This window comes from Meriones unguiculatus, chromosome 10 (genome assembly GCF_030254825.1).
Source record: "Meriones unguiculatus strain TT.TT164.6M chromosome 10, Bangor_MerUng_6.1, whole genome shotgun sequence".
Lineage (NCBI taxonomy): Eukaryota > Metazoa > Chordata > Mammalia > Rodentia > Muridae > Meriones > Meriones unguiculatus.
In genome coordinates, this window is record NC_083358.1 from 84,369,674 (window position 1) to 84,394,431 (window position 24,758).

At 45.9% G+C, this 24,758-nt stretch overlaps 1 protein-coding gene across 1 annotated transcript in view; it reads right to left on the bottom strand.

Annotated features, from left to right (window-relative positions):
• Cnn3 (calponin 3) overlaps positions 1-24,758 on the bottom strand; it is a 30,419-nt gene that overhangs the window by 3,674 nt on the left and 1,987 nt on the right. Inside the window, exons 2-5 of the mRNA XM_060392812.1 lie at positions 4,219-4,340; positions 3,967-4,033; positions 2,128-2,265; positions 1,639-1,755 (exon numbers count right to left, since the gene is read on the bottom strand). Coding sequence (XP_060248795.1) covers positions 1,639-1,755; positions 2,128-2,265; positions 3,967-4,033; positions 4,219-4,340 — 444 coding nt within the window. The remainder of the gene's footprint in view (positions 1-1,638; positions 1,756-2,127; positions 2,266-3,966; positions 4,034-4,218; positions 4,341-24,758) is intronic.

The window sequence follows — 24,758 nt, forward strand, 5'->3', positions numbered from 1 at the left end:
ATCAAGCGAGACACACACACACACACACACACACACACACACACACACACAGCTTATGAAAAAAATCTTGTAATATTTCAACTAAGTTGATGAGCTTGTGCTGGGCTGAATTCATAGCTATCTTTGGCGGCATGCGCAGCTGTGCACTTCGAGTCAAAACAGCAAAGCAAACACCAGATGCTTAGACGGTTCTTAGGAATCATCATCATCTTCATGGGGAAAACACATTTTATTCCCTCAACTCTCTGGCCAGAACCAGAATAAGGCAGCAAGAGGAGTGTGAAACGAGGCAGGTCCAGAGGGGTGGTTAACTTCTCTCCCCAGCCGAGAACTACATGATCCAGGAACACTCAGTGCAGCCTGTGGAATGGAGGAGGAAATGCAGTTCCTACCATCCATGTTTTTCTCCTTAACAATAGTTTTTGGCTGTGCTTTTCTGAGCCATCAACATCAACCCAGGCAGGCATGGCACTAGCTAGGTAGTCAAGGATAATCTGAAACTCCCAATCCCCCACTTGGAATACTAGGGTCACAGGTGCACACTACCATGCTCAGGGGACACTCGGAAAAGAAAACTTCCATTATTAGAAGCAAAACCCCTGTGCTGAAAATGATTCACACAACACACATAAGCCAAAAAAAAAAAAAAAGGGGGGGGGACAGTTAAAAAAATCACTGCAATGTTAACATTTGCATAAATACAACTAGAGTTTGCAACAGGCGTCTGTGAATACCTTTTGGGTTTTATTTGTATATGTCTCCCTGTATCTCGTGCCACACACACACAGAAACCCACATTTTGCAAAAATATAGAAGTATTGTATAGTATTTAGAAGTATGGAATATAACCATGCTTTTCCCTTAGCCTGTCTTTTCAAACACTGATGTAAACTTTTTAGGCTGCATGGAGGCATAACTTACTAACTGAGCAATGTTTGGACTCTTCCTTTCCAAGTCCCCACCATCTGTATGCTGAACTTTTTAAAGTTACAGTGCAGCAGATTCAGTCAAGAGGTCAGTACAACCAAGGAAGTGCTCATCGCTGACGCTGCTTGGCTGTGCCGTTGACACTCTCGGGGAGACTGTGTTAAAGGCATCTTAACCATGTGCTTCCCAAGCACTAAAGCTGGCCCAGTCAGCAGGGCTTGGCTGTAGCACCAGGCGTCACTAGTACATAGAAAGACCTTGGCACTCTGGGCTTTATATACGTCGTCTCGCTTGGTCAACAATACCTAAAACTTCATAAAGTACATTTTCTTCCCTTTCTAAAGGCAATATGATTAGGCGAGGGAAACCCCACAACTTAATTTCCTAGGGATACAATGGTCAACTCATTTAGTTAATTTGCATGTTTTGAGACAAGGTTGTGTTCTATAGACTGGCCTTGAACTTGTATGTAGCCCAGGACAGCTTCAAACTCAGAGCAGTCCTCCTGCCTCAGCCTGCTAAGTGCTGGGATTACGGGTGCCGGCATAGGTCTTAAATAAACAGGAACTGTATATGTCGTTGTTTATATCCAAGCAATTTACACGGCAGAATTACCCTGCGCAGTTCGCTGCTGAGAGGCATAACATTTTGTGTGGCAATAATTAATGACACTGTGTCAATGAATGAGAGAAATCCTAGCACGGCACTCACCTGTAAGCCAATGACACTTTGGCCAGCCTTTAATTTGCCCTCATCAAAACGTCTGGTTTGTTTTTCCGCATACTTAACGCCAATGTCAATGGTTGTGTGGAATCCTTTTGTTTTCGCCTAGACAGGAACACATTCACCAGCTGAGTTGGAACACAGATATTCTGCCACACGGTTTTGAAGAGGAAATGACAAACAAATGATGTCCACAGATAGGCTTCTGGGGTGATATCATGTCATACCAGAGGCAGAAAACACACTTAGGGCTATTCAATGATAATGTGTACCCTTTGAAATGTGAGGGTTCTAATTAACCCATCAAGCACAAGCTGATGTCAGCAGCCTTTTTGCAAAGCCAGCAATTACAGAAGACACAGGTCCCTCCCCACCAGGTCTGTGAATCCCTGGGAGAACAATGATGTAATTCATTACCTATGTGCAGGGAAGTTGTTTAAAAAAAAAAAAAAAAAAAAGTGAAGAGCATATACATACCAGACCTGCCAGAGCCACCAGCGTCGTCTGAACCTGGGTCATGTTGCCATTCTCAAATAGATCATTTGCTTCAAATATGTCATGGGGCTTCATACCATAAGCCTGAATGGCTTTAATAAAGTTACCAATATTCTCCAGCTGTAAGCAGAAAGAATCAGGTAAGGTTTGGAGCTACATATGGACACACCAAGACTCTTCAGTCTCAATGACAAGACACCAGACAGAAGCTTTTTGGTGAGGATTCTCTATCCGATACACAGTAAGCACACAGCTTATTCTGGAAAAGGGCTTATAGAATAGCCTTTTACAGTAGATTCTTTTAAAATGCTTTTTTTACTGTTCTTGTTTCGAGACAGAATCTCACGAAGCTCAAAATGGCATCAAACTGGCTATAGGGCCAACAAGGATATTAAATTTCTGATCCTCCTGCCTGGACCCCACCCTGCAGGCCTGGCCATCACAGGTGAGCGCTACCGCTGCTATTTGTGTTGTGCTGGAGATCAAACCCAGGACTTCCTGCATGCTGGGCAGGCACTCCACAAACCGGGCCACATTCCCTGCTTTCTAAAGGTCTTTACGGGCAAAGCTGGCCAGGTGTGACTGTGTGTGTGGTACACATTTATGCACTTAGGTGCATGTGCCTATGTGTATGTGCAGGGTAAAGGTTGAGGCTACTGACCCACCTCCCCCAGCCTCCTCCACTTTATTGACTGAGGTAGGGAGCATCTCTGATACATGCAGGACTCGCCTACTAACCCAGTCTAGCTAGACAACTTGCCCTGGCTGTTCCCTGTCTCCCACGCAACTGGGATTCTAGGTCCACCCCGTTTTTACGGGGACCTGAGCCCCAGGCCCATCATCCTTCCACATGTTTAAAAATTCCACGTTAGAGCTATCCAGGCCTGGACTTTTCTTTGTCGAAAGTTATACACATGCAGCAATCACTCACTGTGCGTTTTAACTTTAATTTCAAAGCAAGTGGATTTCGAAATGACCACTGTCTCCCGAACACACTGAAGACCAACTAAGTAGCCAACGTTCTTCTTCGTATGAAATGAAGCTGCGATGCAATGCAATGTTCCACCATAAACTAAGAGTCACTGCATTAAATGCCTTGTTCTCCTCCCTTTACTTTTTTTTTTTTTTGGGGGGGGGGGATGGTTTATTTGGCTTACACTTCCACATCACTGTTCATCACTGAAGAAAGTCTGGACTGAAACTCAAACAGGACAGGAACCTGGAGGCAGAGGCCATGGAGGGCGCTGCTTACTGGCTGCTCCTAAAGGCTTGCTAAGCCTGCCGCCTTTCTCGTTTTTAATTCTTCTCTCATCTATTACATCCTGATCTCTACTTTAGCCAATGGTCCATGCGGTGTATGTGTAAAACTGTATCAAATCCTTCCAAGCAGACTGATTAAATGCAGAAAATGTCTAAAACTAAACCTAAGAAGATTAAAGGACCATTCAAAAAACATTTTTAATGGCAAAACCAAATATAGGCATGTGGACAATTTTGTGTGTTTGACTTTTTTCATCAAATAAAGAAACTGAGGTGGTGCAGCTCGCTTGAAACTCTAGGTCTTTCTAAGTTCTGTCCATCATGGAGTTTATAATGACTGTGAGGCGAGCCTGGACTACAAAGTAAAACTCTTGTGTCAAACAAGAAAAGGAAAGGAGGGAAGGAAGGAGAGGGAGAGAGGGAAAGAAGGGAGGGAAGGAAGGAAGGAAGAAGAAAAAAGAGGTAGAGAAACAAAGGGAGGAGAAGAGAAAGGGTGAAACAGAGAGAGGAGAAGGGAGGGGAGAAAGAGGGTGGGTTAGAGACCGCTCACTTGACAATTACCTGAGGCCAGTTTAGTGAGGACTCGTTGACTTTCTTCACAGAGCCTGGCTGTAGCTTGTTTATGAGTCTAAAAACAAAATTACACAAAGTCACTTTATAGGTCAAGAACAAGGACTAGAACACTAAGCCAATTCCCCGGATGTCAGTAAAGGAAAGTATTAAACACCGTGGTGGAGTATCAAGGCCCATGTCCTAGAAACCAACACCCATGGAGAGGAGCAGGAGAGCAGCAAGGACCCGGGGGCCGCTTACTCGCAGAGGATGATGCCGTCCTTCAGGCCCAGCTGGAAGTTGGTGCCGATGCCCATCCCGGTCACCTCCTCTATCCAGTTGCGCAAATCCTCCTCTGCCTGCTGATCATACTTGGACGCAATCTGAAATACAAGTTTCCTAGCTGCAGAGGATCTCAGTGACTGGGCGACACCCACACCTGGCTCACAAAGTCCTCTCCAGCTGTGGCAGGCAGCCCTCCCCCTGCACAAGTTTGCTGGCGACCTTAACCAGCTCTTACAGCCTCAGTGACGGTGCACAAATTGTTGGTACGCGTGTCCACTAAGGAGAGCAGACAGAGAGGCTGGGACCAAGGAAAGAATTCAACAAGACTAGATAGATGAGGTTTTAGTCATGACACAAGGAACAGGATTTAGCAGAGTATTGCAATAAGGCACACTTAATCACCACATTCCAAAGGATGGAGGGATTCCCACACATGGGACTATCTCACACAGTATCTCAACTATCTAGGACATGCCATTCCAGGAGGTTGGTCTACAACGTTCTGGGATCTGCCTTCTATTGCATTCAATACACGCACGCATACACATACAAATAAGTGTATTTTGAAAGCATTTCTTTGAATCTAAAAAAAAAAAAAAAAAAAACACAAAAAAAAACCCTACCTTTAAAAAAGATCCTTTCCTAATAAGAACATAAACCTAAACTTTTGTATTTAGGGGTTTATTTTTTCTTTTATGCATATGGCTGTTTTGCTTGTATGTATGTCTATGCACCATGCCGTGCTCATGGAGACCAGAAGAAGGCATCAACTCGCCAGGAACTGGAGTTACAGAGGGGTGATTCTAACCCGGGAGCTCAGGAAGAGCAATCAACACTCCTAACTGTTGGACCATCTCTAGCACCCTAAATGTTTTTGTTGTTGTTTTCGTTTGTTTCTTGAGACAGGATTTCTCTGTATAGCTCTGGGTGTCCTGGACCTTACTCTTTTCACCAGGCTGGCCTCAAACTCAGAGATCCGCCTGCCTCTGCTTCCCAAGGGCTGGGATTAAAGGCCCGTGTCACCACTGCCTAGCCGTGTGTGTGTGTGTGTGTGTGTGTGTGTTTCAAGACAGGGTTTTCTCTGTGTAGCCTTGGCTCGCCTCCAACTCACAGAGATCCACCTGTCTCTGCCTCCCTGAGTGCTGGGATTACAGGCATGTGCCATCATGACCTGCTTCGCCCTAAACTTTTTTAAAAAGTGAAAAATAATAAAAATGACATGCACCACACCTTTAACCCCAACTCTTGGGAGGCAGAAGGAGGTGGATCTCAGAGATGAAGATCAGTCTGGTCTACAGGGTGAGTTCTAGCCAGGGCTACAGAAACAGAGAGACTCTTTCTAGAAAACAACAAAACAAACAAGTAAAATAAAGGAGGAGGCAGTGGCAGCAGATGGGAACAAGACAAGATTATATACTCTTCATCTTTTCACTCAGCATAGCTAAAAATGCCAACTAAACACAGGCAGGCAGGAGCCCAGAGGCTAGAGATAGGAACTTGGGCATCAATTACAATTGTCAGAACTGGAAGTGAGCAACAGGGATGCCTGCTGGCCAGAAAACATAACCAGGCCTAATTACTGAGAGATGCACATCACTCTGTTGTCTAGGATGAGGTCCTTAGAGCTCAGACCCAACTTGTCATGCAGGAGCCAAGCACGATATAGAAGGCTGCACTTGTCCTTTCTGAGAGAGAACCATGGATCAGCAGGGCCAGGGTGGACATGTAAGAAGCTGGCTAGGACATATCTAACAACCAACAGTGAAAGTCAGCACGGAGTCTTAAAAGCAAACAGGCTCAGCTGACTACACTTGACTATTGGTCTTCCTCAGGTGACAATGGCGGCTTTACAGTCCCCCCACACCCCCGAGGTGTGCACAGATGTCATTTCTCACATCAAATACATGAAAGAGTCACACTCTCCGCTTGCAGGGTTGTGAGAGCGTTCAGACAGGACCAGAGCTGCTGCTGGAAGCAGCCTCCCTTCCCCCATCACCAAGAGGAGGCTCTGCTGCAGGAAACAAGATTTCAGGGATTAATTACTGTGTCTCCTTCACACTCCATTACTCATAATTAGAGAAACGGATTGGATAATGGATAATTCACTTCAACTGTGTGTTTACTTAGCCAGGTTACAAAAGGAGCCCCAACAAGTTTCTACTGCTGTGATAAGGCAGCACTGCAGAGCCTCACGGATCAAATCCAGCCTGGGAAGGAGTTTATAGAGACAGCCCTACAGTACAAAGCATGCCTCCTGAGCAAGGTTCCTGCCTGTGTACCCTCATTCCTGGAAAAGGTCTACTTTTATCCCCTGCCAGCCTGGGTGACACTGGGGGTAAGGTGGGGGAGCAGGAAGGAGGAGGTATGGATAGTGGAAGATCCGGCCAGCGGAAATTCAGTGAGGGAGAAGCAGGAAGCAGCAACCGCCCTCCTACTCAGGCAGCCATAACTTATCCCCTCCCCACAGCAAACAGGTCCATCTGCGTGTGATGCTTCTTCGCTTCGTTAAGCATCGACCTTCTGGTGCCGTTCCCGGCTCCACAGCAGCAAGACTGACTTCGACAAGTTCACCAAGTTCCTTCTAGTTGTCTACACAACCAGGTCAGGCGACAAGAACTATAGACACATGGTGCAAGATATACACACGGGCAAAACATCCATACACAGAGAAGAAATAAACCTTAAAAAAAAAGTAAGGAGATGTCACATACTTGCAACCCCAATACAAGAAGACAGAGCTAGGTGGAAGCCAGTGTGGGCTACACAGGGAGACCACGTTTGGGGGTGGAAAAATATTATCTTGCTTTTTCAAATGTGGAGATGAAACTGTTACAGCGTTTTGTTCTGTTGTTCTGTGCAGAATGGTGATTTTTTTAAAAAATAATCTTTTATTACTGTGTGTGTGCATGATGCAAGAAGAGGGAGTCAGAGAACAACTTTCAGGACTTGTTTCTGAGGCAGGGTCTCTGTTGTTTCCATGGACGGTACAGAGTTCAAATGGAGCTGTCCTAGAACAGAGGGACAATGTCTCACCTAGATACCACAGACTATTTAAAAAAGCCCAGCACCAGGTATGGGATACCTTTTTTGAGGGCATCCTATACCCTCATATCATAGGATGCCTTTTGGGGTACCCCCAAACATCATAGGCTATTGCCAGTCTTCTTGGTTACCCCCCAGAATTTGATGCTAAGACCCTAAACTTGAGTCATAGAACATGGAAAAATCAAGCTGGTACTGACCTGGAAGACAGTCTCTCTATACTGGGAGAAGAAAGTAAACAGCTCTGAGCCCTGAAAGCTAAAACAAAACAAAACAAAACAAAACAAAACAAACAAAAAACAGCCTGGCAAGATACGGACACTAGTGAAGTGGAGGAATGAAAGTTTCAAGAATAACCAATCACTTTCTGATTGGACTCACTCCACACAACAGAACTCATGACCTGGCACTATTAATGGGCTCAAGATCCCAAGTCATAAGAACCTAGATACTCTTATCTTGCTAAACGGACATAGGAACAAGCTGCACCCTAAGCTCTGGATACCTGTAGATCAGTGCATGGTTCAACCGTCAGAGAGGCTTCTTTTTTTGCAGTAGATGGCAGTTAATACAGAGGCCCACAACTGGTCAGCACGCACACAGTAACAGACTATGGAGTGCTCAACCCTAAATGGGACGTCCGTATCTCAGGCCCTGACCCCAAGGTTCAGGGATCCCTGCAAAGAGGGGGTGGAAAAGCTGCAGGAGCAGAGGCAGTAGACATCGGCAGCAAACGCAGCTGCCTGGCATGACAGGGCTGCTGTACACATTTTCTCACAGCTGTGACCACATGCTCAAGACTTGCAGAGGATCAAGGCAGCCAAAATCCCAGCCAGGAAGGACTCAAGAGGAACCCTCTCCTAGATGAGGAGCTATTGGCAAGCAAATGATGGAGACTGGCGGAAGGAGAGTTTCCCTCAGGGTGTGATCCCAGAGGCCACACATGCTCTCGCAGGCGACCCTACACTAAGTGGACTCAGTGGGTTTTAACAAAAGCACATGGAGTTGGGAGGGACCGGGGTGGGCAGAATGGGTGATGACTCTCATCAAAATATTACATGCATTATGGAAATTTCAAAACAGTTTAAAAAAAAAAACTTTAGCCAATACTATTCACTAGCCGATTCGTTATTTTCACCTTAAAAGCTTTCATTTCTGAATATAAGGCTAAAATGGCATTTCCACCTTGTAACAAAGCAAAAGTAAAAAAACAAAAACAAAAAACAAAACAAAACAAAAAAAACCAAACCAACCAACCAACCAAAACAATAACTCTAATGTTAGAATAAAGGTACAGCCTACGAAAGGAGGAAAGATACTTTGCTAGGTCAAGTGTGGCGGTGCATGCCTTTCATCCCAGCACCTGAGAAGCAGAGATGAGTAGGTCTTTTAAGTTGAAGGTCAGCCTGATGAGTTCTAGGCCAGGACTATCTAGTGAGACATTGTCTCAAATAAAACCAAAAACAGCCCAGAGTGGTGGGGCAAGCCTGTATCGCTAGCACTTGGAAGGCAGAAGCAGGTGAATCTTCATGAGTTCAAGTCGTGAGTTCAAGTCCAGCCTGGTCTATATAAAGCAAGTCCAGGACAAATAGAGGACAGTCAAAGCTACAAAGAGAAACCCTGTCTCGAAAAAACCAAAACCAAAACCAAAACAACAAAATCCAAGGGGGGGGAATAGTTACAGTTAAAGGCATTAATATCTAGAATATACAAACAACATATAAAGAATTTCAAATAATGAAGCAGACAAACTTCATCCAATCTATATATAGGCTATGAAACAGCTATCAAGAAAAATACAAATAGTCAATAAATACTTTTAAAAAATGGCTCAACAACCTTAGAAATCAGAGAAACGCATATTAAAACTGCTTTGAAATTCCACACCACTCCAGTTACAATAGCCGTCATCAAGAAAATAACTGACAACAGGTGACAGGATCTGGGGGAAAGGAACCTTTTCATACACATGGAGGATAGAAAGTATAGATTTGCAGGGCTGTGTAGAAATCAGTCTGGAGGCTCCTTTAAAATCGAAAATAGAACTAATATATGATCCTGCCACAATACTCTTGGATATGTACTTGAGGGACTCTTAAGTTAATATAACATACTGTGTGCACTTAGAACAATACCCGCACACCCATGCCCATTGCTGCACTGGTTCCAGGAAACAGAACCAATCAGATGTCCATCAACAGATGAACGGATAAAAAGGTAGTACACAAACAAATGAAAAACAAATTGTAGCAGCGTATAGTGGCACACACTTTTAATGCCAGCATTAGGGAAGCAGAGGCAGCCATTTCTCTGTGAGTTCCCGAGGCCAGCCAGAGTTACAGAGAGAAACCCTATCCCTTGAAAAACTGAAAGAGGAGGAATAGTGGAGGGGGGAGGAGAAGGACAGAGGAAGAGTAGGACAGAGAGGAGAGGAGGGAGGGAGCTACAATCAGGATATAAAGTGAATAAATAAATAAACAAAAAAAAACCCAACAAAAACAGCTGATAGTAAGTAGAAAGCCAGGGACATGGCGGTGAGTGCCTTCCACAAAGGGTCATAATAAGCCCAGAAAAGTCACAGGGAGGGAGGGAGGGAGGGAGGGAGGGAGGGAGGGAGGGAGGGAGGGAGGGAGGAGTAAAAAGTAAAATACAAGTGAAGACCACAGCGCTGAGAATGGTGCCTACACACAGCTGGCGGAGCCTCCTCACTGAAGTTCGACAGCATCTTCCCACAAACACCATTAAGAATGAAGACCAAGGGAAAGACTTCACAGGGTTGGCTGGGTGGACTATCCTCCACTGCCAGTCCTTGCTCAGTCTCCCCTTATTCCCTGTGAACATCAACTGTCCGTCCAACTGTCCATCCATCCACCTTTCTCCTTTCTTTCCTTCCTTCAACCCTGAGAACCTAACTCAGAGGACTAAGCTGAGTCTCTCAGTCTCTCATCCTGTGTTTCTCTTCTCTCTGTGGAGCCTGATACCTGCTCAGCCCTTGGCTTTCTGGTCTGGGCATCTCAGAGAACCCATTTGGAGTTGCTCTTCCTTCACATGCAGGGCAATCCTGTGTGGCTCATCTTTAGTCCTCACTTTCTACAGCAGTATTTGTTCACAAAAATTAAGTTAGGTAAGTATGCAGAGCACACATAACATGGACTGACACTGCCTGCAAAGGGGCAGGAAGAGGGTCTTTTGGGCAACGGTGAACAAAATCTTAGACAAACTTAGGACCCTACAAGGCTTAGCCCACAGCAGTTTTACTTCTTTGTACTGAATCTGGCAGAGATGGGAGACATTAGGGAAAAATTTATTAGACTAAAGTGACGATGACAGACAAGGACAAAAAAATGCCAGACGAACTAGAGAATACAAGTATCTCTTCACTGCCCCTCCCAGTCTCAGCCCCTTCCTCAAAGTAAGCATTAGCCTCTGTCAAATAAAACAGCAAACAACACAGGAAAAAGATTCTCTTCAAAACCACAAGGCCCAAGGGCCTGCACTTCCTAATAGTAGAAAGAGACACCACATCAGATAAAGAGCCCCGCAGTTGCTAAGAGGCAGCCAAGAACTGGCACTGGTTTTAGAGACGGCTCACTGCAAGTCTTCAACAGGGAGACAAAAGGTTTCAAAGACATTTCAGCAATGGACTAGTGACAAAGCCGGTGCTATCCTGTGGTGCTGTTTTGGTGTGAGCAGCAAGCAATCAACAAGAAGCTGCTAGCACACCTCGAGGCAGAGGGCTCACCTGAATGGCCAAAGAAATGCCTGATGGAGAATCTACTGAAGGGTGAAGGTCACTTGACTTTTACTCCTGTGCCCACAGGGGGACTCTGGTTCAGGACCCCTACAAGCCCCAAGATCCCTAGCTTCTATAATCTCTTACACAAAACAGCATAGCATTTATACACAGCCCACACATATTCTGTATCATCTCTTAGCTTACCATACCCAATACTATGTAAATGCCATATATATGGCATGATGAATCATCTAAATCACCCCAAACTATCTACCTAAAAATCACTCATGTTAGTAACCACGGCGGTTTAAATGAGGAAGACCCCAAAGGCTCTTTTTTGAATGCTTAGTCCCCAGTTGGCGGACAGTGAGAGGAGGATTAGGAGGCGCGGCCTTGCTAGAGGAGTGTGTCACTTGGGAGTGGGAAAAGCACAAGCCAGGCCTTTTGTGCCTCTGTCTCTCTCTGCCTGCTGCCTGTGGATTAGAAAGTAAGGCTCACCCACTGCTCCAGCTCCAAGGCTTTTCCCACCATGATGATCATGAATGAGCCCTCTAACACTATATAGAAGCAAGTCCCCAATCAGCTGCTTTCTTCTCTAAGAGTTGCCTCGGTCACGGTGCCTCTTCACCTCGATAAAATGGCAACTAAGACAGCATCTGCCACGGGTTTTCCCTATTCTTCTCTCAGCTTCTTCTTTAGTCCTCTTTTCTGTGCTCTGCTCAAATGGCCAGGAGGCACAGGGCAAAGACAGGCCCTGCCCTGAAGATCTTATGTTTGTAGTACAGACTCCAACAGTTATTCTGGGGTGTAGACTTGTTGGGAAATTTGAAAGTCAAGGACAATCACACCTGTGGCAGGTGAGCACAGTGGAATTTAAGGGCAGAGCAAAGGCAGGCCAGGCCGTTCTCTGAGGTACAGCCCGACCTCCAGATCAATAGATAGATAGCCTGTTAACTTCCTGCTGTTGAGACAAAATATCTGAAGCCAGGTTTATTTTGGCTCTTAGTTTCAGTCCATGGCTGCTCACTTCGCCCTGTCGCCCTGGGCCTGTGACAGAACCAGGACACCACAGTGGGAACCATGAGACCGAAGAAACTGCTCAAAATGAAGGCTGTGATCTGATTGACACACCTTTAAGGGGAAGCCCCCCAGTGAGGTCACTTCCTTTCACTAAGCCCCACCTCCTAACATTTCCTCCATATTCCACAACCCACAGGGAGACAACCAAGCTTTCAGAGACGTGCCAGAATTCAAACTCTAACAGTCAGAGAAACACAACGACCTGACGACTGGATGATGTACAAAACACTGTGAAAGTGAACCTAAAGCTTTAAAAACACCACGAGAAGCCGATCCAGTGCCTAACCCAAACAGTACAGCGGGCAGAAGGAAATGCATTTCAGCCTCTTTCTAGAAAAAAAAAAAGATCTTTGGATTCTCAGGTGTAGAGCAAACATACTTAAAAGTAGATTTTGAAAGTGCAACCCGAAACAGAGAGACAGACAGACAGATACTGAGAAATATGAAGGCTGGCTTCCCAGAACACATTAAGACTCAAAAGCCTTAGTTAATTAATTAGGATAGAAACATCTCACGTGGTGAACAATGATGAAATACAATCCTGAAGCAGGTCTATCCTTCCTACCCCATCCCATTAAAACAAGAGTCTCTATTACTGATGGGAGAGGATGGCTGTGGTGGAGAGGACTTGGAATTTCTGGTGACAGCGGGCAAGCACCTGGCAGAAATCACATTCAAGAGCATCTGCCCAGGTCCCCTTCCTTGAGGTAAAACAAGCACTTCATCTCTGTGGCTCAGAATTTCATGCATGGCACAAAACAGTCCTCAAACAGTGGCTTTCATCTAAGGATCACGCCACCAGCCTAAGGCCTCAGATTTAACGGGGATGGAAAGACACCTGTATCTGAATGCTGTTGCGCTCATCACAGGCGTCACTTCTCCTCGATCAGCCAATCTAGTAATCCTAGATGGACTGCTAAGGAGATAGTCGCTGTCTGTAGTAGGCCCGGAAGAAGGTCAGCCAGGAGCAGCCATTCGGCTCAGGTAATGAGTGATCTAGAAGCCACAGGGCGTGCTTACAGAACGTAAACATGGAGTCAGAAAGATCTTATTCTTGTACGATGAACAGATTATCCAAGATACATCTAAAACCCTGCCCCAAAGGTCTAGAACAGCTGTGAGCTCTGTGAGCTGATGAGTTACGCTAATGTTCTCTTCTTTGTATAGAGAGATAATTACTGCCTGAATCACAACAGCCTGGGGAGATACCCAAGGAAAGCATTACTTACAAGAAACAGGCGTGAGAGGAGGATGTGAACTGCTAAACCGTCTCCAGCTGCTATCACCCAGCTTTACAGAAAGCCAAATCCATCTGCCAAAGTATGGTCTAGAAGAACAGTTCCCAACCTTCCTAAGGCCACACCCTGTAATACAGTCCCTCCAGTTCAGGCGACGCCAACCATAAATTTATTTCATTGCTACTTCGTAACTATAATTTTGCTACTGTTATAGAACATAATGTAAACATCTGATATGTGACCCTTGTGGGGGGTCATGACCCACAGGTTGAAAAGCACTGGTCTACACTCTTATCTACAGAGAGATATCTTTTCCACAGCATCAGGTTATCATCCTGACTGAAACAGAGGATAGTTTAGAATCAAATACAGAAGGTTGGGTAATCATTTCACTTGTACGCTGGTTAGACCCTATCTGTGTCAGTACTGTGATCCAGATGCATACGAAAAGAGGACAACAAACTGATATTGGTCTAGAAAGATCCATCTGGTGGTGGAAAGATTATGGAAATCAGATATGGCCAAGCATAGTGGCCCGTGTTTATAATCTCAGCACTTGGGAGACAGGAGGACTATGGTTACAAGTTGGAAGCTAGCCTGTCTCAATGAATATTCAATCCTTCGTAACCAGCCTGTTATGAAAACTGGGCAGCCGGGGGTGGCTATGCACACCCTAAAAGAGGCCTAGAAGTTTATAAAAGAGGATAGCTGTGGTCTGAACATTAGCTGAAAGTCTCATAGGAGAGGGAGCCAACTTATTCTAAGGCTCACGGAGGATGGCAAAAATGTCCCAAGGAAATGGACTAAAAGCCAAATGGAAAACAGCTTGTTAGTATCAATGAAGCGTAAGCAGGAAGCCAACCTGCAAGAAAGCCAGCCCCTCGGGAGAACGGGCTCCCTCGTCAATCAGAGAGATCTGTAGAGATTTTGCTGAAAGACGGTCCCAACTGAAGCCGCAACAAATCAAACAAGGCTGCCTCTCAAGTTTACATTTTCTCTGTTCCCACAGCTCGAACGCACACGCGTCCCCACAGCAACCGATGGCTTCTGTCCAGATTCAGGACGGTGGCATGGTCAGGACAGGCAAATACGAGCACTTCGGTTGGCCCTAACCATAGGACTCCACTCAGGACCCAGATCTGTCACCTCAGACCATGAGTGCCTTTATTACAATGGCGTCCTGTCCAGGCAGCGACGGCCTAACTCGGCCAGCTACGGATCTGGAACGCTAGGCAGGTTACAGGCTGGCTAGGGAATCACACCAACGTAGCAAGCGTGCAAGAAAGCACTACGTTCTCCCTCCGTGCAGATTAGAGGACATGAAGTTTCCATTAAGTAACAGGATGGAATTTCCCACTTGACCCTTAACAGAAAGCTGCCATGTGCCTCATGGAACGGCATGGGAAGTGACCTTTAGGGGTGACTGAGTGGACCTGTGCTGTTGACATGGGTCTGGCCAGGTGAAACTCAGAGGCGCAGCCTTTTTCCGGTCTGAATGCAGACCAGACGCGTGTGTGCAGAAAATACCCACCACAGCTTCCTTAGCCCGTGTTTACAGCCTGGGAGCTGCTCCCCTATAGAGACTGCTCCCACCAAGACCAAGATGGTTCCTTGCTCGACTGTATTTCATAACCACGCCTCCTTTGTTATTTCCATGTAGGCCTGTTTCCCCATTCAGCTGCATGCCGTGGCCCCCACCTCTCACCTGCATACAATAAGCACACTGAGCTTCCAGGATCCTGGGGTTTCTCCAGAGAGCCCGGTACACGCCACCCCAGCTCTTCTGTCTGTCTGTCTGTCTGTCTGTTCTTTCTTCATTCCCACATCAGCCCCAGTCAGGGTTCCCAGACCCAAGCTGTGCAAGGACTTGCTAGAGACCCCAAGGTGAAGACCTGAGTTCACTTCTCTTTTGATACTATGAAAAACAATAGACCCTGGGGTTAGGGTCACATACCTGCATGCCTTATGACCTACACAAAAGGCCACTCAAGACAGGCATTTTGATGCACACTAGAGTTCAGTCTTCTCACTCACCGCAACAAAGAGAGGAAGAACTACAAGACTCAGTTTCTACATACAGACTCACATACACATACCTGTCTGGCCCCCATAACAGACACACTTGCCCCACACACACACATGCACACATACACACACATGCACACATGCACACAAGCACACACGCACACTCGCACACCCTTGAACACAGCTGGGACGTTATGAGACCCCAGCACATCCCTATACATGGTAAAGACAACTCACACTGTATGTGAATGTCATGCAGTTTGGATATACCCAAGAGGGACAAAGCCAGTCTTCATGAACTATAGTGTCTGTCAGGCAGCATTCTGTCCTGGGACAAAGGCCTCCGAGAGGTGATCTGACAGATACACAAGCACAGAACCCAAAACGGAAATCCGACTTCCCATCCCCTCCGGGTCAAGGGCCAGAGGAATGGGTGGAGGGACAAGAGGCCAGAGAGCAGAGGGGCCCTGCAGGACTCTGCTGACACAGGCAGCAGAAAGCAGTGTATTCCACACACAGGCCTGACCACCTTCACGCTCACAGCCTACGTGTGCTTTCTGGCTCAGGAGCTCCAGGCCAGCCCAGTGACACCCCAGTCCACAGGAGAAGAGCGACCCCACTGGCTAACGAGAGGTCCAGCCCACATTGCCTCTGTGTTCTAGGGTCTTCTGTGTTTTTCCCACCCCTGCCAACTGCTAACTGCTTCCCCTCAGTAGCCCTCCAATGAGCACAGACTCCCAGCTCGACTGAAACAAGCAAACCATTGAGCGAACCTGATGCCGGCCTCAAGCACTGACCCGTTTCTCTTTCATGTCTGTCCAGCCCTCTCCACTTTCTCTCCCTGTGCTCCTACCTCCTGGGGGTGGGGGTGGGGTAGGACTTTCCACTGAGGACACTCTCTCAAAAGGTTACCAGTAAGTGTTCAGCAGCCCAATCTAGGGCCTGTTTCCAGCCTTCCTAGACCTCCCCACTCTCCTCTCTCTTGTGAAAGGACCCTGCCCTAGAGCTCCTCACCCTGGCCTGCCCTCTCCAGGCTCAGTACCTTTCTTCTTTGCCCCTTGACACCTCTGCTTTAGCCTAGGACTAACTAACACAGAGAAGGGCTGGAAAGTGCTGGGCCATCACCGCTCGTGCCAAGCTTCCTCTTGCTGCAAGCAGGAGATCCTTACTGGCTCTTGTGTCACAGGGCTGCCGAGTTTGTGAACGCTGAAGGAAGACCCTGAATGCCCCCCTTCTGCTCCAGCCATTCCCTTCAAGACACTGGAAGACTTCACATGCGGCAGCTGTCCCTCAGTATCCACGGGGAACGGTTCCAGGGCGCCCAACCACCACGCCAATATCCAATGCTCAGCCCCTTGCATAAACTGTTATTTTAAACAATACCTGCAGGTAACATACACATCCTCCCACGACTTTCTCTATGTGTAGAACTGCAGATGGCAGGGCTGGAGAGACGGCTCAGTGGTTAAGAGCACTGTCTGCTCTTCCAAAGGACCGGAGTTCAATTCCCAGCACCCACATGGCAGCTCACAACTGTCTCCATTTCCAAGGGATCTGACACCTTCACGCTGATGAACATAAAATTAAATAAATTAAGAGAAAAACAAACAACAAACACACACACACAAAAAAAAAAAAAAAACCCTGCAGATGGCACTCAGAGCCTCTACCAACAAGTGACACCATCAGCCTCCCTTCTGTACATCCAAAAATATCTCTTGACCACTTGTATGCCTAATAGAAATGCAGTGCTGTCCTGTTTAGGCAACAGGTGGCGAAGTCTATGTACATGTTCAACAGAGACACAGACATTTCGGGGGATATTTTCAGTCCATTGTTGGCTGACACCACAGAGGTGACACAGCCACCGAGCGCTGACTGCACATCACTGCAATTAATGAACCGGATACCACTTGGTGGCCATTTACTATGGGATCACTCTGATGCCACCTGAGTACTACTTACCAAATAATCTCTGATGGCAGGGTCCTCACTCCCGCCCCCTGTTGGGTCCCCAAGTCTGGAAGGGTGAACAGTGAAGCAGGTTCACAGATGTTGGTTGTTCTATGACTCCTCACCTATTCCTCTGAGGTACAGGGTTTCTCCCTGAGTGTGAGGTTCATATTTTCTCATATAAGCTAGAAACCAGCCAGGCCAAGAGATTCTCCTGTCTCCACCATCCTTGGAGCAGGGATGGTTACATGGGAACTAAGATCTGAACTCCAGACTTCATGACTGTACAGCAAGCATTTTTTACCGATGAGCCATCTCTCCGGCCCCCATTGTCTTGTTTTTTTGAGGCAGGGTCTCATATACCCCAGGTTAGCCTTGGAACTTAGTATGTTGCTGTAGATAGCCTGGAATTCCTGATCCTCCTTTCTCTACCTTCCAAGTACTGGATTTCAGTTGATTAAAAAAAAAAAAAGACCTTTTATCTATTTCATACCATTGGATAGGAGAATTAACTGATTTTTAAAAAATAAAAACTGCTTAATACTTAATATACACCTGAATTTTGGGTCCAGAGCTATATATTTTCCAAGCGTCTTTAAAGGAACTTTCCCAGTATGGAAGGAGTGAACAAATCATGGAAATCCACACAGCAGATTAGAGTTCATTTTCTGGAATATCTGAGTGAAGCTCAGGGTGATTCGAGCCACCAAGATGAGGGAGAGGAATACAGAGTTCTCTCACTGCTTTGCTCTCACGTTTTGGCACCACACCTACTCTTCACAATTATTTCATTCACCAAACGAAGATTAAAGAGTTGGAGAGGTTCTCATCAGCAAGGAAGAAAGATAATAGAGGACATCTCCAAAGACTGAGTGCCAAGCAGGAACCTGGACCCAGGTCTGCCTCAGGGTCTTTGCCTTTTGCATTTTCATTCCTCTACTCTGTCCAGTTCATCGCTAGCTCGTCTCAAAGTGGCAGGACTGGAATATGCCTGGAATCCCAAGCCATTGAGGAGAGTGGAGGAAAGAGGACTGCTTGGGCTGGCCGAGGAATTAAGAAATTAATCTGAGCAATACGGTAAGATGCCTCCATCTCTAAAAAAGGGGGAGGGGACAAGATAAAGGAGGAAAAGCAGCAGCAGCCACTGTCCCTCAGTGTCACTGTTATCACACTGGTAGACCAGAACCTGCTGTCAGCTCTGCTTCCAACAGCCAGGAGAATCTGCAGTCTCAAGGGGCAGTGCCAGCAATGGTTCAAAAGTTCATAGATATTTTGCAAAGACATCTCAGATTGAAAACGATTCTACTGGCCTCTCTGGAAAGTAGCCTCTTGCCATGAGTGTTTTGGAAGGTACTAGAAAATCAACGATAGGAAAACATTTAAACAGAGCCACTGGCCACAGAGAAGAAAAAGGGTAAAAGAGATCGAGCCAGGAGAGGAAGAAAAAAAACTAGAGATGAAAACCTAGCTGGCCAGATACATATCTAGATGTATTCAGCCATGGGTGAGTGGCATGAGAGTTCCTAATACAACATCCAGGTTCTCTGCAGAAACAGAGGGGAAACCCACAGCGGATTTCAAGCTCAGAACAGCCTGAGCGATGCAGTTTTGCTGCCAATGACCATAGACCCAAGCTAATGAGGCTCGTGTACAAACAATTCCTACACATGATAGGAAGTCTAAAATGATTGTTGCTTTTCCTTTAAGGGAATATGCATATGTGTAGAAGACAGATAAAAACTTGGGTGTGTCATTTCTCAAGCATCATCTACCCCTCCCCCAAGACAGGGTCTCTCATGGCCCTGGGACTTGCTAAGTAAGCTAGGCTAACTGGACAAGTGAGCTCCAGGGATCTACCTGCCTGTCTCTGCTTCCTCAGTGCTGGGATTGCAAGCACATGATAACATACCCAGCTGTTTCTAACCCCCCCATTGATTTTTGGGGTCTTCAAGGCAAACAATTTAGCACTGAATTATCTACCCATCCCCCCTTTTTAAGACAAGCTCTCTCATGGGGCTCAAGCTGTCCTCAAACTCACTGTATAGCCAACGATGGCTTTGAACTCTTGATCCTCCTGCCTGCACCTCCCAAGTGCTAGGATTACAGGCTCGTGTGACCATGCTGGGTTTATGCAGTGCTATGATTGAACCCAGGGCTTTGTGTATGCTAGGCAAGCAGCCTACCAGCTGAGCTACAGCCCCTGGCTTGCTGTTGCTTTTTAAATAGAAGCATATGTCTGAATTAACCAACAGTAAGAGAGACTTGCTACACATGGTATTAATTATTTTTTTCTCAGATTTCCTCCCACATGAAGCAAAAAGAGAGGAAGAAAAGTGCAACAATGAAGCTCATACTCTGCCCACCGGCTCAGCCTATGTGTAAGCAGCAAGGAGGGCTGAGGAGCTGTGATTTACAAAAGGCAGATCTGAGGGGAAGAGAATAAAAGGGGCTTCTTTTCGCTGCATCTTTGCTCCCAGTTCTCTGGCTTTCCCATTGTAGATGGTCCACCCAAGAGGCACAGCCACTCCCTGAAGCTTCCCAGTTCCTGCTCAGGAGGAAGATACACAGAGAAGTTCTTGCCTGACCTCATAGGGGAAACTGAGCCAGAAAGGAGCAGAGAACTCAGACCTTCTGGGGGAAGGCATCATTAAGGATGCTATATAGGGAGTTCTGGACAAAGGTCCAGGGACCCATCACGTTCCTGATGAGAACAGGAAGCAGAGTAGGCACACTTAGTGTCCCGACCCCTTCCTACCAGAAGTCTCAGACACAAATGAAAGCTCAGCTTTTGGAGACAGTATCAATATCTACAAGACAAATACAGCTCAGAAGCCAGAACTGAACACTAAGCAGTGGCCAACATCTGTACTGTGCGCACCTCGGGCTCCAGGCGCTGTTCTGAACGCTTGAAATGAATGATCTGGGCGGGAGATTTCTCCCAACAACTTTGTAAAGCTGAGTGTTACGTCTTCACTGAGCAGGTGAGATATATTCAGGTTAAGTCACTTGCCCAAAGTCCGCATCAAAATCTCAAAGAAACTGGATTCAAACCCAGGATGCCCATTCTTCACGATAGCTTCACTTGCTCACAGACAGGAACCAGAGATGGCACTACCTCGGTGCTCAAAAATCCGTGTTTATAAAACTTGCAAAATATGTTTATATTGCTTAATATAAGAACTAAGTGTGGGGAAAAAAAAATAAAAGAACTGAGTCCCCACAAACAATTCCCCCTTTCCAGAAATACCAAAAAAATTGAGGCTATAAGAAGACAGGCATTAATAGTTAAGAGCCCATGTATGAATTTAGAGCCAGAGAGAACCAATGCACACAGTACATGGCTAAAGTCAAGAAGAACATGGCACCTGCCCCACACTAAGGACAAGCCGCCCACAGTCACCAACTCATCCTGAAAAGGGAGTTAAGATGGATACAATGAGGGTGAAACAAACCAGAACTCCAAAACCATCCACCTGTGTTTTAAAAGAGAAAATATAGTCACAAATAATATTAGCCATCTTAGCCCATGAATACAGTGAATGGAGTGCAGAGAAAAAACTCATTAAACCTACATGCAGGCAAACCACCCACACTGGAAAGAAGCCCATTAATCCTGTCATACATACATACACACACACACACACACACACACACACACACGCCCCTCTAATTACTGGAAGTCCTCACAATGTTTTCACTGTTCAGCCTATTTCTGAAATCTAAAACTGCAGGTAGAAGCTGACAATATAATGCTCTCAGACTGTGTGAAAGGCCACAGGACAGTAAACGAGAAGGTGCTCCAGAGTAGCTGCGGTACCTCTCCCCGTCCTTGCCATGTGCACCTTCTTTATGTTTTGGTCAAGAAGAGGGGATGGAGGTGAAGAAAAGGAAAGCAAGCTGGCACACAAACCCCACTAATTGGTCCCTTGCAACGGCAAAGACATTGAGCTGGGGGATAGCTACTCGTCCCGTATCTGGGAGGTTAGCATCGGAGAAGGCTTCTCAGAGAGACCTCCACAGTTTCTCTCTAACTGGGAGTCCAAGAAAAAGTTTTCCCTGGGAGACAATCCCGAAATCAGCAACAAAGATGGAATTATTTCAGTGGTTAAGTTTTCAAGGTAATATTAACACATAGAACAAGTAGCTTCACAAAACAAGGACGGCCGGTGTGAGGACACACTAAAGAAAGCAGAGAAGGCAGAGAGGCAGGTGGATCTCAGCGAGTTCCAGGCCAGCCTAGTCTACATAGCCAGTTCCATGGCTACACAGTCAGACCCTGTCTCAACAAACACAACAGAACAAAGCCATCTAATATCAAAAACAGCAGACCTACACAACAGACTTCTCATAAAAAGGAAACTCCTTAGCAGGATTGATTTCCAGCTGTTAGAGACAGCAATATCTATTCCTGGTGGACAAATTCATTAAATTGATAAGAATTTACTACAACTCGCAAGATATGTTTACATTTCTTTTCTGTTTTGTTTTGCCTGTGTTTTCAAGACAAGGTTTCTTTGTGTAACCCTGGCTGTCCTGGAACTTCCGTCTCATGATGACCTTGAACTCAGAAATCAGCCTGTCTCTTCCTCCCAAGTGCTAGGATTAAAGATATGTGACCACCACCATTTCTTCCATTTCTTCCTCTTTTTTTCCCCCAAGACAGGGTTTCTTTGTGTAACAGGGCCCTGGCTGTCCTGGACTCACTTTCCAGACCAGGCTGTCCTCGAACTCACAGAGATTCACCTGCCTCTGCCTCCCAAGTGCTGGGATTAAAGGCGGGCACCACCATGCCCAGCTTCTTCCATTTCCTGTAACAGGGATTTTACTTAATTACACAGCAACTCTTACATAATGTTCCAAAGCTCCAAACCACAACCTAATACAGACCTTGAGATCTACCCCCGAATAAGACCTAGATCTTTATCGCAGATAGGAAGAGACAAATGATAAGTTTTTAATCAGAAATTGATTTTAACTTCAGTACTAAAAACAGCTAAACCCAAGTACATATTTTTACAGTGATTCTGGTGTTACCTTAAGCGATTTGTTATTATTACCTTTTTTTTCTTGGAAACAGGGTCTCACTGCATAGCCCTAGCTGGGCAAACTTGACGAAATCCACCTGTCTCTTCCTCCCTCTAGATTAAATCCTCTAGATGAAAGAATGCATCATCAAGCCTGGACCAGTGATAATTTATCATGCTGGAGTCACCTGGGAAAAACTCTTAATCCAAGCCGCCCTGAGAGGCAGCTGTTCGTTCAAAGGGCATGGGACACACAGCTGCAAGCAAGGATGCCATGGGTCCTGGTCCTCGTTTTACTATATGACTGTTTAATTTACTTTTAAGTGACTTGAAATTCTAGTAGTAAGTCTTCCAAAGTGGCTTTTAGATGTTTGGGAATACCATTGGATAACCGGAAGATTCTCCAAGTAGCCAGTTTGCTGAAAGCCGACTTTCTGGAAGGCTGTGACATCCACCCTAATCCCATTCAGCCCCCACCAGGAAAACCACGGAGGTAAAAACCCCTGGGAGTGGGGACACCACACCCTTCCCACTCCAGCTTATTTCCTCCACTACCCTGAGAGTAGCTAAGGTCCCTGGCAACATCCGCCCTAAGCCAGCTTTACTGGCTCCAACATTTTGTTTAGACCCAACTGCCAGGAAATGTTGCCCTTCCTTAGAGGATCTGTTGGTTTTATTGCGTTTTCAGTTTTGTTTTTCCTTTTAGTCCCCACACAACCTGTTCAACCTGTGAGACCTCACAGGACAGCATCACTTATGAGATGATCTGTCCTCCTTTAAAGGTCCATCTATCCCACTCCCACTTCTTCCAGGGCCTCATCTGGATTCTATGTAGATCACAGTTACCGGTCCTTTTACTCTGTTTCTTTCTTTTGTTAAAGACAGGCTAGGTATGGTCTGTGCACGTCTGTAATCCCAGCACTCAACTGGGAGGTGAGGCAGGAGTAGGAGGAATTCAGGATCATTCTTGGCAAGTGAATTCAAGACCCACCTCAGTTCTATGAGACCCTCAAAAAAAATCAAGGCGGAAGCACTGTCTACAGTGAAGACTGGAGCCTGGACATGTTTTCGTGTCCCACTTCTTTAAAAGTTTGTATGTTCTGCTATGTATTGGCATCTTACCAAATAAATGTTATTTTCAAAGACGTGGCCCTGGAATTTTACTGATTCAAAGTATTTAAGATCAAAGACATCTTTAACTCATTGGTGGACTGCTTTCACCACTAAGTGAATCCTTACAAGAGCAGGACGGACAACTCAAATTCTAAAAACCAGCGAGTAAGTCCCTCTTCTGAGCTGACACCCATGACAGTCACTGAGCAACGATGCAAGCAGACGCTCCTCCACGAGGCAGTATTTCAGGGATGACAGCATTTCCTTCCATTTCATAAATCAGGACTCCAACAGAGAGACGTCAAAGGATACACCTACATCAACCAAGGCAGGAACTGGCCCAGGGGGACCTAGGATTTACAACTGTTGAACTCAAAACTTCACTCCACACTCCCTCCCAAGACATTAAATTATATTTTAAAAAACAAAATTCATGGGGCTGAAGCTAACATTCAATGCCTAAGAGGACTGGTTGTGCTTGCAGAGAACCCGGGCTCCACCCCCAGGCTCACAGACATCTGTAACTCCGGTTAGAGGATCCAAAGCCCTCTTCTGGCCTCCGGAGGCGCTATAGGCACCTTCATGGACATACATGCAGACAGAACACCCACCCACGAAAAATAATAAACACAATTCTTGTATTTAACCAACTCATAAGTTAAACAATAGGGGGGGGGGAAGCAGAGGAGAGTGTAAAAATGGAATGTCAAGTTTCAGTTTTCACATGTCCACTGACAGCCTCAGTCAAAAACCAACACCTCCCTCAAGCACGCAGATTTGGTTTCTGAGTCCAGAACAGATGATAAATACCATTGCAGGAATAACTACAATGTCAAGAGGTAACAGGTGGATGACAAAAATAAGGGCAGACAACAGTGTCCCATGACTGAACATATCTAAGAACTTAACTAAGACACCGCTTGAAATTCTTAGAATACTCCAGGTTTCTTCTGCGACCTCCGGCCAATCATACCCTTCCTGAGCTCAGCATCCTAATCAGAAAAGGCTGCTGGAATCCCAGTGGTGCGCCCCACCTCACACTGCACCTCTTCTGCTGAGATCAAAAGGATTTTTATGAAAGGGTCCTGTATGACAGCCCTACATAAATGAAAGGTTTTTTTTTTTTTTTAATGGGCTTGGTGTTTAATCCCTACAGCCTTTATAACTTTCCAAAAGTTCTAAAAAGGAAAAAAAAAAAGAGGGGGGTAGCTGGGGGGAGTTACTGTTTCCAACACTTAGAGCAATACTGATCAAGCCTGAGTTTCTGCTTCCTGGGGTTGTTGGCTCAGTTAGAACGACAAGGGG